The sequence below is a fragment of the Lactuca virosa genome, chromosome 8 (assembly GCF_052849685.1).
Source record: "Lactuca virosa cultivar CGN04683 chromosome 8, Lactuca_virosa_CGN04683_v6, whole genome shotgun sequence".
Classification (NCBI taxonomy): domain Eukaryota; kingdom Viridiplantae; phylum Streptophyta; class Magnoliopsida; order Asterales; family Asteraceae; genus Lactuca; species Lactuca virosa.
In genome coordinates this window covers 173,357,339-173,369,916 of record NC_136433.1, presented here as the reverse complement: position 1 = coordinate 173,369,916, position 12,578 = coordinate 173,357,339, and the positions used below count along the sequence as shown (strand labels likewise).

Below are 12,578 nucleotides of genomic sequence, written 5' to 3'. Positions count from 1 at the left end.
CAAACACCCCTGCCCCTTCGTGTTTAACTGTCTGTGACAGGAGGAAAGAAGCCAAGGGAAGCCGCCATAGCAGCCTCCGTTTCCTTCGTGATTTACCACCGGAAAATCGACTCTCGTCCTCCCTCGTTCTTTCGTCGAACAGGAACATCCAAACACCCCCTATTCGGCACTGCTACCGCTGCTTTGTTCCTTCGTTTTATTTACTGTTGACGACAAGAAAGGAACCCACGAGGGCTCGCCGAAGAGTAGCTATCCCCTCCACCATTTGCACATCGACTCCACGACGAAACACCCCTGAAGATCCTTGATGCCTTTGCTCGTCGGAGACGCCGACTACTGCCCCTCGTCGACGTACACAACCCCTTCTGCCATTTTTCGGTGCTACTCTTTGCTGCTTACCTTCCCCTCGATCTGTGGCTGCCGGCGACGAAGTCAAGCCAAGAGGATCGTCGTAAAAACGGGTTCCTTTCCCCCTTAACATATCTACCATCGCAGGTGGCTGGAATGGAGGCAATAGCCTCTTTCTTTTGTTTTGTTTTTCTGGTGAGTCGAAGAAAAAAAGAGGGAGTGGGGAATCAAGAATTAGCAACAGAAGATGAGGGTGTTTGGGTGGTGATTTTCGATAGAAAAAGGGAAGAGGATGATGGGAGCTGTTTGTCTTCCTTGGTGGCCGGAAAACACCGTTTTCGGTGGGTGGTCTTGCCGGAAATCAAGAAGAAAGAAAGAAAGAACTGTAAGAAATGAGAGAGAGAGAGAGGGAGAGAGAGAGAGAGAGAGAGATGTGGGCCCCAAATTAGTTAATTATTTTATTTTTCATTTAAATTAAATAGAAAAAGCATAAAAAATATATCAGAAGGGCATAATAGTCTTTTCAATTTACTGAGGGACCAAAAACGCAACGAAACTAAGTCAAAAGGACCATCAATCCAAAAAAGTCGTGGTTTGGACTAAAACCCCAAAAAAATGTATACCACAGGGACAATTTTTGCAAGTTTGTCTTATTTAAATCATAATTTACATATCTACCCTCAAGTTGCTGCAATGGACGTTTTTGAGTCAGCATACTGCGAAGGGCTTACTGTATGTTCTCTTAAACCTATATCATCATAGATTCATTCTTTTTATCACATCATTGTAATTTCATTATTATTTCTTATTAGTACAATATATTTTGACGAATTAAAACTAAATATAACATTGTATTTTTCAATATATTTTTCAGTATACATTATACTTTGCCAAATATATTCAACCCAACCGAGTCAACTCGACCACCATCGGAGTGGTTGACCACCATCTTGACCACCATCGGAGTGGTTGACCTCGTATGAAGGGCGTACTCAGAGTACGTGGGGAGTACTCCTAGAAGCTTCAAAACTCATTAAGTGCTTAATGGCTTAAGCACTTACGTCCATATTTCAGATCCATGGCTAAAATACACTCAAGAGTCGTAAATTTTCCAACTTTATGACTTTGCATGCCCATAAAGTGCTTAACTCAACTTCTTAATCCATTAAGACATTCTACAAAATGCATGGAGCAAAACCAACCAATTGAAACCCATTTTTATGACTCAAGACCCTCCCAAGGGTCTGAAAGGACAACTTAATGGGTCAAAAACATGCTTTGCTCATGAAACACCACATTTGGACAAAAGGAACCTAAAACTAACCAAAAACAAGATCTACAAGAAACTACACCAAGTTCAGAACTTAATACCTCAAAATGGTGCCAAAAGGTGGTGTGATCATGGATCTAGAGAGCTTCACTCCTTCAAGGTGGTCTCCTCTTCCTTCCTTTTTCTTCAAGAGCACCAAAACACACACACGAGCTTAGAAATGGCTCCTCAAGATGATACTAGGGTTGCAAACACATATGAGAGGGTTGGAGGCAGTTGAGGTAAAGGAAATGAGGCCATAAGAGTGCTTAAATACGAGCCAAACCCTAAAGATTAGGGTTTCTTCATCTGGAAAGTACGCCCAGCGTACACATGTACGCACAACGTACTCCCCCAAGTCCAATATTAGTAAAATGCCACTAAGGCCCATTTGCATACATTTCTTGAACTTTGGGACCAAAATGCAATATAAATGAATTAAAGGGTTAAAATTAGAAGTACCTCACATCGGGATGTTACACAAAAAGGTTGTTTGATTGGAAGACATGGGTAGAAGCTTCACAGCCATCCCGTTTTTGGCAAGAGGATCATTCAATACATAAAATGGAAAAATGGTAGAAGATTCAGAACATCGGGTAATGGTGATTTTGGGGGTGGTGGAGTAACTATGCTTAATTTCTTCATCCTTAAATGAAATCCCCATATTCTTCAAACTCATCGCAAGAGAAACCGGATACATATTAAAGGAATGTGCCTTAACAAACAACCCCTGTTTCGCAATCGACTTAAGAGCTTCTAACACGTCAATGAATCTCACATGGGCCTTTCAAATTCTCCCATACTAAAAACCTAAGATCATATTTAATGTCGCGCCTAATAGTTACAAATTTCAGACGCGTACCTCTTCGGGCTAAAAAGGCTCGAGGGGTACCGAGTGGGCGGATTATGATGAAATCCGATAAAGCAGTGAAGCGGTCCCATTCTAGAATTGTGTCGTATACTAAGCCATCACGTTGGTCGATTAGGGTTTGGGAGAGTTTGTATTTGAAGTGGATGAACCATTTTGGGGCCAGAGCTTTCTTTGGGTATGTTTTCTTGTGGATCGAGTTCTAGTAAGTAAACGACATGGATAAAGTAGGTGATGATCGTTCTCTATGAAGCACATCACCGAAAAATTAGTTTTTACCCATCTTTGAACAAAATCCAAGCAGGCAATCCATGCCCTTGGATTATTTGGGGAAGAAGATGGATCGGGGTGGTTTTTTGACTTTTTGGAGAGAGAGAGAGAGAGAGAGAGAGAGAGAGAGAGAGAGAGAGTGGGACCCCGTATGCATATTATTTCATTTTTTTTTCATTTTTTTTAAATAAGAGAAACATCAAAAATGGTCCTTGTGGTAGTGAAATGAAGAAAATCCTCTTCAGTTAACGGACAAAACTTAACGAAGTTAGCAATAAGGATCAATCGTCAAAAGTTTTGAAAGCACATGGACCATCTATGATGTTTTTAAACAACGGGGACTAAACTTCAGATCTGTGGAAACCACAGGGACCATTTATGATGTTTTTTTCTTTTATGGTCGACCGGGGTTAAATGATTAATCGGTTTAGACAGAGATTAATTGGAGACCATAAATTATTAATAAAACTATTTAAAAACTCAATATATCCTAAGAAATAAATATTTGAAAATTTCATATTTTGAAATTTTGAAATCTTTGCTATAATATTTAAAAATTTAAAATTTTGATATTTTATAAATTTTGGTGTAACCGATTAATCCCCGAAACTGTTGAAAACCGTCAAACGATAAATCCCCGATTAATTGACCGTCAAAATCGATTTTTACGCTACCGTGAAAGATAATGATTTCACAAAATCTCTAACATATACTATATTTGAAGTCATCATTTGCGAAAAGGTTGCTAACATGTTTAATATAATATATACATGGCAACTAACAAACTAAATTGGTGTCGCTTTGATGATTGTTTATGATAAAACATGTGATATCACCTTTTAAGGTAAAAAGTTGGAAAATACATTAATCTAATCATTTTGTTTTGGTTGTTTTTAAAAATAACCAGTTAAATTTTGTTTTTTTTTTAGAAAAATGACTATTATGCTTGGGTATTTTGGACTCGAATTTCGAAAAAAATAGATTGGTCTGACCCGTTAATGCAGTTTCTTGTTACGGACTACATCAATTTCAAAAAATACCTTCTTCTACAGTGAAGATATACAATTTGTGTGGGTATTGTGACATCCTCTAGCCCGTTTTTATTTATGTTTATTTAAAACAGTGTTTATTTATAAATACGTAATTTATCCCATAAAAAAATATTTCTGAATAAAATGTTTTCCATTGATTCATTAAAACTTAGAATGTTATAATTGATACAAAACACAAACATAAACAAGCTTTACAGTATTTTAGATTAACAGTCTACGTCTCCTTAAATCTCTCATTATTCGTGTATCTTTGTACCGCTACCTGTGATACAAAGAAACTGAGTGGGTCATGTTGGAAAATCTGGTGAGTACATATGGTTTTCAATCTCACAATGTATATATATATATATATATATATATATATATATATATATATATATATATATATATATATATATATATATATATATATATATATATATATAACGACCTAGTCCATACTCTCGTTTTCAAAAATAAATGACTATACCTAATCCATACTCTTGGATCTAGAAATAAATGACTATACCTAATCCATACTCTCGGGTCAGGAATGAATAACTAATCCATACTCTCGAATCGGTAATGAATGACTATATATAATCCATACACTCGGATCAGAAATGAATGACTAAATCTAATCCATACTCTTGGATTCAGAAATGAATGCCTTTACCTAATCCATACTCTCTAATCAGGAATAAATGACTATACTTAATCCATACTATCGGGTCAATAATTAATGACTATACTTAATCGATCGATTGCATATGCTGTAATAATCGTCCGTTCTGATTTTCCAAATGCCTAGGGCATTAAGAGGGAAAAAGGACCAGAACCGGATATGACTAAAATAATTAAACAACTGTCAAGAACAATCTAAGGTTTGCCAAGGATTTGTCACTTGTGGGCAGTTGGAAGTATAGTAATGGATGGACCATGTCGACATTATTATGAATAGATAGGATTCTATTTAGAATGAGTTGTCATATGACAAATATGAAAATGTTTCCATTAACGAGAGTTGGATATTAAGAATTTATGTGTAGGTTAGAAACTTTTATGCAAAAAGGATGTTCAAAGGAATGTACTTTGAATGTGAGACTTCATATCTATGGAATTGTCTTGTAACAATGTCCAATGGAGCACTTTGTAATATCATTGGCAAAGTCTTTGTGACTTTTGTGTTGTGACATTACAAAATGGTCATTGCATGAAATGTTAGAATCAAACATATTCTAAAAGTGGCAAGAAATTGGTATTCTTACACTTATAGATAAGGATTGGGAATTGTGAAATGAGCATCATTGGAAATGTTTTCAATTGATCTATTTCACAAAGTAAGGACCATAGGTAAACGTAGTGTGCATGCTTGGATCATGGGACAACTATTGGTATAATTCAAGTATTAAGTTGATTATTCGAAACATTATATAATGAATAATGTGTGATCAATATGGTGATTAAATAAAAGGTGTTTTATTTATACTCAAAAGTTTGGAGGCCATGTTAGATTCGATTATTCTTGTGTTTCACTTTGCATGTTTTGACTTCCAGAATAACTAGGTTATTCAAACATCCACAGTCGATCATACGTTGGAAGTAAGTATTGAGGTAAGACTGTCATGAATCCGAATGTAGATTGTCCAAAGTGTTTATACATAGCAAAAGTTTGCTGCAGTGTTCATGAGTGCTCCTGAAATAAGATTTGAGTATTGGATTAAACTCACGCTCACGTGAATCACTTCATGGATTTTATCACGAGTGATTGTGAGACGATAATATCTTATATTCTTCAAACGGAGACTTATAGTTGTTGTTTACAAGTCGGTTTCACATTGATAATGCGTAAACGCACCAGTAACTTGGTGTTATAAAACGTATTGTTGTGTGTGATTTGATGAGTGAATAGTACAAGCATATGAGTCTAAGTTTATCCGTTCCTTTTACCCAAAGTGGGATAAAAGCGATATCTGTGGGCCCCTTGATGATTTAGTGATGACACCCCAAAGCGATATAGATGGGATAGACGAATTCTATGGGAAGCCCATAAAGAATTCGTCCAAGGGCTATTCTAGAAGGTGTCCATGGGCTGCTTAAGGCTTAAGCAGTCATATTAGGGTTTCCACCTAAAACCCTAGCAGCCACAAGTATAAATAGACCCCTTGCCTTGTGAAAATTGGCTAAATGCTTCAAGAAACCTTATAAGGTCGATTTCATCCTCTCTCCTACTTCATCCTTTGCATAGGGTGTTTATGACTCCATTAGAGGTGCAACACTTGGGGCACTAGGCTTTCAGAAGTCAATATCAAGAAGGATTAAACTTGTTATTGCTACATAACAAGTTGAGGTAATCATTCTAACTTGTTTATTATGTCAATTTTGAAATAAGAATGCTAGATTAGCGTTTGTTGCTTTGGTAATCATAGTTGTATGTTCAATTTAGATAAACCTAGATCAAAGCAATTTAGGGTTGCATGTACACCATAGGAATGATGTTATGCTTATAACCCAATATATATATATATATATATATATATATATATATATATATATATATATATATATATATATATATATATAATCGCCATGGACTCCCTCCATGATCTTCACCTCGAATGCCATGGGCTCCCCCTATGGTTTGATAACCAAGTGCCATGGACGCCCCCATGGTCTTCACATAAGTCATTACATGCCAACTAACAAACCATCGCATATCAACTATTAAGACCTCATATCAAGTAATGGGCCGGCATTGGTGCCTTCGACCTATTGGTATAATGAGAAAACTCACCTCAGTCTGCTGAAACAATAGTTGCTCGACTACCAAGCCAAAATCTCACACTGTATATAAAAATACAAATAACCCTAATTAGGATTATGACACAACCTAGTCAAGGGCCTAAAATCCTAAGTCCAAATCCCTCAATTATGGCCCAAAAGCAGTTTCCTTATAATGGGCCCAACCAAACTTTTCCCATTTACACTAATGGGTCTAAGGCCCAAAAGGCTCAACTCATGACCCTAGAGGACCACAATGGAAATTGACCCATCTAAAATTAACCAGGACACAACCCACGATGCATCCCTAAGCTCCTAAAGTCCACATGCAAAGCCCACACCGAAGGCCCAAAATACTGAAACCCTCTGCAGAGTACGCGGGCGTATTCAGCTTGTACGCTAAGCATACACGCTTAAGGACCTGTACGATGCGCATATGAGCTTGTACGCCCAACGTACTCCTGTGATTTGCCATCTATGCCATTAAGCTCTTATTTGGTTCATATATTTGCTCCAATACCCAGATCTGACCTCTTAGAGGTGGGTAATCACGTAAAGTTGCCAACTTTACGTGCATGCATGGCTTAATGAAGCCCAAAAGCCCAAAAGAAATTAATACATGACTTAATGCTTGCATGGAGGTCACAAACACCATCAAGTTTGCACCTTTAAGCTAGAAGAGATCACTAAACGTCTACATCTACAGCTTTGGCATCACAAATGGTCTTGGGACATCAAGACCTTCAAAAAGGGACCAAAGAGACCAAACCAAGTCCAAAAGGAGATCTAAACAATAGATGAGAAAGGTATGGACTTTATACCTCCAGAAGCTCCCTAAGATGAAGGAAATGTTGGATCTAGAAGCTTCACCACGTTCAAGAATTGTACCACACAGCTCTTCTCCTTGCAAACACACCCAAAAATGGCTTCCTTGTGACACTCCAAGCTCAAACTCACTTCCATTATGGTTTCTAGGGACATTGAGAGTCAAAGGAGGCTGACAGAAATGAGGTCCAAAGGTTATAAGATGGTTTAAATAGGGCACAAGTCCGATTATTAGGGTTTTAGACCTCGGCCTCGTACGCCCCGCGTCATAGCTTGTACGCCTCGTGTACGAGCCTAAGCTACCCGATACATCTGTTTGTATACGCTAAGCGTACACACATGTACGACCAGCGTACGAAGGGTCCTCAAATGCCACAAATTACATACTTCAAGGGGTTAAATGAAATACCTGGATTTTGAATGTTACAAAATCGCATCATTCCGAGCTGGTATGAAGCTTTTATGTTGGTTCAAGTTGGAGAAAAAAATCTAAAATTGTAAAAAAAAAAAATTGCTTTTGTCCATTCAACTCAAGCATAAACAATGAACAAATAGCAATTGATCATCATTGAACTCTTATCTACATGATTCAACCACCAAGATCGATTTCAATATAGGAAGATTCAAACATGTAAAAAGAAGCAATTCATAGCAAGATTAACATATTTTTGAATTGGAATTCAAAAAACAAAATTCATAGCAAATTAGCACAGAATTGGCCAACAAGGAGAATCAGAAAGAAACATGAAGTCATACCTTCAACTGGAAGAGGATTGATGATGCCAAAATCGACCAAGATGCTGCTACAAAGAAAAGTGAAGTTGTGAATTCGAAGTTTCAAACAACACAGAGGAGTAAGGCATATGTAAGGTAAACGAGAGTTCTTATGATCACTTACCTGCACCGATTCCATGATATCCACTAGCGATCGTTTGAAAAAACTCAGAAATTGCATGTACTGGGGATCGAATGGGGGCGCTATGAATTCTCCGTTTTTTTATTCTCGACGCACACACAATATCCAGTAGCGATCATTTTCTCCCATTTTCTCTTTTAAAAATAGAGAATTATTTTGATGGAAAATGAATTGGTTTATTTCTCAATTCCTTAGTTTTTTTATTAACCAAACAAGGGAAAATGAATTAATTCTTTTTCTCTGCTTTTATTTCCTTGTGTACGAGACACCCCCTAATATCCCTGGTATAGAATTGTGTAACTCAACTATTTCTTAACCAATTCAACTATTTTTAAGCCTAAAGTGTATCCAAAACAGAGGGCTATAACGAAAAAAAATCAGCTGATTATGAGCTTGTATGGAGTCACGGTTGTTAAAACTTGGGCAAAAATTATAACCAATATTGAGAAAAACAAAAACATAACCCTAGTAGCCCATGTTTAGAGTTGTGTAAGTCAACTATTTTCTTAAATAATTTTAATATTTTTTTAGCATAAAATATAGTCATAAGTCCATAACAGAGGTTTGCAATCTAGGGAAAAAATCAGCTCATTCTGAGTCCGTATCAACGAGTTATAATTGTTAAAAGTTGGACAAAAATAATAAACATTATTGAGAATTAAACTGATAGCCCTTAACGATTCCATAAACCAAAAATTGGGTTTTGTCTGGAACCGAATGGCTGATTAGGTGCATTATCGTTCTTTTTTTTTTCATCCTTACGTTAGAGTTGATTTATGTTTCAAAATGAATTTCTAAGTGAAATGGTAAACGACTTAAATAAAAATGATTATTTTGTGGGCTTCGAATTTTAGAGTAGACCCTTTTTTTTTTCAAGAAAAATGATAGTTTATAACGTATACCTCACTTTTAGCCGGTTTCTCCATTAAAATTTTGTAAATAAAATGATTATCAAAATTTAATTATTAGTTAATAGCATTTTTCAACGATAAAAAACAAAAAAGTTGATCAACCAAAAAGCATAGGTTGTATCGATCCATGTATGCAAACTAAAACAATAATAATAAAATAATAAATAATTATAATTAATAAACAATGCTTTCTTCTTCCCACAAGGCCACAACCACCATCGCCGCCGTCACCAACTCGACGAAGAACACCGTCGGTGTTAACCTCTTCAAAAGTTCGTGATTTGGAGTCTAAATGCATATCTACAATTCCTCAATTCATGCTGTTTGATTCCCTACGAACTTCCTTTTACTGTTTTTTCTCTCTACAACACACCTTCTCCTTCACTCGACCTTTTCACAAGAAGATTTTCAGTCTCTCGACCTCAATAGTTCCTGTATCAGGTATGCTAATACTTCCTTCCCCTGCACACGCAATTTATCTGACTTTTAGTTTAATCAAGACGTTTTTATTTTTCTAGCAACAATGGAGTCCCAACTACCTTGTGTATTAGTACTAAGTGGAAAATCAGAAACGGAGAAGGAATTAGCAAAGTCTCTGAAGGAAAATTCATCCCTTAAACTTGCAGACGATGTGAAATTACGAACTTTTTTGCAATCTGAGATGGAAACGCAATCGGAAAAAGATGAATTTAACATCGACACTTACATGGATTCTCTTACGACTAAATCCTTCGGAAGATTTCTTCTTTCGTCTCCTAGATTACCTTCGACTCAGGACGTGGTATCTCTGTAAGTTCAAGAACAGCTTTTGAAATTCATATTGTTCATTAATTGAAACTCTTAGGGTTTATGCAGTAACTTCTGTGAGATTCCGATAGGTTCCATCTGCATTGCAGATGTTCAATTCAAAGGAAGAGGTATGGAAATCTATGAACATTCAATTTGATTAGATTGAAACTTATAGAACGAGTTAAATCTTTATAGGAAGATCACAAAATTTATGGGAATCTCCGAAAGGCAGCCTTCTCTTTTCATTTACATTGCAAATGGAAGATGGGCGTGTGGTGCCTCTTGTTCAATATGTTGTATGTCTTGCTATGACTGAAGCAATTAAGGATCTTGCTCTTAAAAATGTAAGTTTTTTTTTTTTTTTTTTTTTCTCAATGTGGAATAACATCTTTTCATGTATGATTTTTAATATTAATTTGTGTTTTGTGATATCAATTTCAGGGAATCCCACCTCTTGATGTTAAAATAAAGTGGCCTAATGATCTTTATTTAGATGGAATTAAAGTGGGAGGAATTTTGTGTACATCAAAATATAGATCTAAGAAGTTTCATGTTAGTGCTGGTAAACCTTTCAATTTAATTATCTCTTTAAGTTGATCATTTGTAAATGTAATTACATTATTCTGATCTTTTTTTTTTTTTAAATTTCAGGAGTAGGATTAAATGTTAACAATGATAAGCCAACAACATCTTTGAATGCTGCATTGAGGAAGTTGAATTCTGGTTATCAACTACAGAGAGAAGAGATTACATCAGCATTTTTTAATAAATTCGAGCATTTCTTCCATATTTTGATTAACCAAGGTGAGTAGTAATAGTAATTTCTTTTAAAAAATTTCAATTTTTTTTTTCTAAAATCTACATGTAATTCTTGGTTTCTTTTATATAAAATACAGGCTTCCAACCCCTTGAAGAATTATATTACAAGACATGGCTCCATAGGTATTGTTTCAAATATATTTCACAATTACTGTTCATAATTCATCTCATATTTATGTTTTACATAATTTATTGCACAAAAAAGTAAGATTCTATAATAAGATTTACTAATTTTATACAAGAATTATAAAATTAGTCTTTATATGTCCAGTGGGCAGAGGATTATTGTCCAGGAACAAAATGAAGATCAAGATTTACCGATAGAAAGTGTGGTTACTATTCAGGTGAACCAACCTTGTTTGAGGGTATTTTTGTCAATTTGATAACCAAAAAATCTTAAACAATTTGACTTGTTAATTTTAGGGTTTAACATCTTCGGGATATTTGATGGCAATTACTGATAATAGTGAGATATGTGAGCTTCATCCGGATGGCAATAGGTACTATTTTTGTTCGTTTTATTTAACATTTAAAAAAAAAGATGATAATGAGTAAGGGCGTTTACGTCTTTTGCACAGTGAGTCCATGTCCCACATATATATTTTTTACCTTTTTGATGAAGACAAAAAAAATGCATTTTTTGTCAATCACATTTAGTTTTAATCAGATGCCAAATGTTGTACGACCTGTTCATGTCATGTTATGTTATGTCAGATCAGATATAATATTTGATTTAATGTGTTGCAGTTTTGACTTCTTCAAAGGACTTGTGAGGAGAAAACTTAACTAAGAGGCATGGATTGTTTAGTAGTTTACTAAATTTCACAACTTGATGTTTTTAATCATTTAGCAATGCAATGATATTTGTTTTTAGTTACTCAATTTACCATTGACTTTTACTATATGTGATAATAACCTATTCCATTCATTATATTTTTTATGGAATAAGTTAAATTAGTTATGTGCACAAATGACCTACGTTTTGGTAGGGATGATTATAGGGAATATCAATTTACTTTATTCTTGCTATCAATACGAAGTTACGAACAATATACTTAATTTTTAAGCACAATAGCTATGGATTTATATCTATATGCTTTGTTACTGATAATATCAATATATAACATGAAATTTGTGAAGTGTATACACATTTTAGAACTTTCATTTAGTTAACCGACTTTAAAGATATCATATTGTTATTTGTTAAAACTTGTTAGAAAATAATGTAACATTTTTATAATCATAAATATGAATTGTATATATCACAAGACATGTTGAATCATAATACATTTAACAATATTAAAGATGACAATAAAAAGATGATACTAACAAAAAATATAAACAATAAAAGTGACAATATTGTGCATGAGAGGTGTGACAGGAGTCACATACTCACATGACCATATGTAGAAACTTGGTAAGACAAAGAAGAAAATGAAGCAAAGAATTTGTTATTGTATTAAGCCATGTTTTTTATGGGATTACCGAATTAGTACATTATCGTAATGAACAGTAATTTATAGGTATGTCAACCTGTGAACTTTTTTAAACAAAAAAACTTAAAGCAAAACTCTATTTTGCGGTTGAAATATATATATATATATATATATATATATATATATATATATATATATATATATATATATATATATATATATATATATAGTAGGATCAAATGAGAACACCAAAAAGGTTGAGAACGCGAGAACAA

General features: G+C 34.8%; 1 protein-coding gene across 1 annotated transcript; it reads left to right on the top strand.

The window, feature by feature from the left end:
* The first annotated feature begins 9,391 nt into the window (after positions 1 to 9,391).
* On the top strand, positions 9,392 to 11,824 carry LOC145134208 (biotin--protein ligase 2-like). The gene is made up of 10 exons (XM_079069084.1): positions 9,392 to 9,700; positions 9,778 to 10,048; positions 10,115 to 10,176; positions 10,244 to 10,392; positions 10,490 to 10,610; positions 10,700 to 10,852; positions 10,945 to 10,990; positions 11,139 to 11,211; positions 11,291 to 11,367; positions 11,615 to 11,824. The coding sequence occupies exons 1-10, from the start codon at positions 9,577 to 9,579 to the stop codon at positions 11,655 to 11,657; spliced, it is 1,119 nt and encodes a 372-aa protein (XP_078925210.1). The 5' UTR covers positions 9,392 to 9,576; the 3' UTR covers positions 11,658 to 11,824.
* The last annotated feature ends 754 nt before the right edge of the window (positions 11,825 to 12,578 follow it).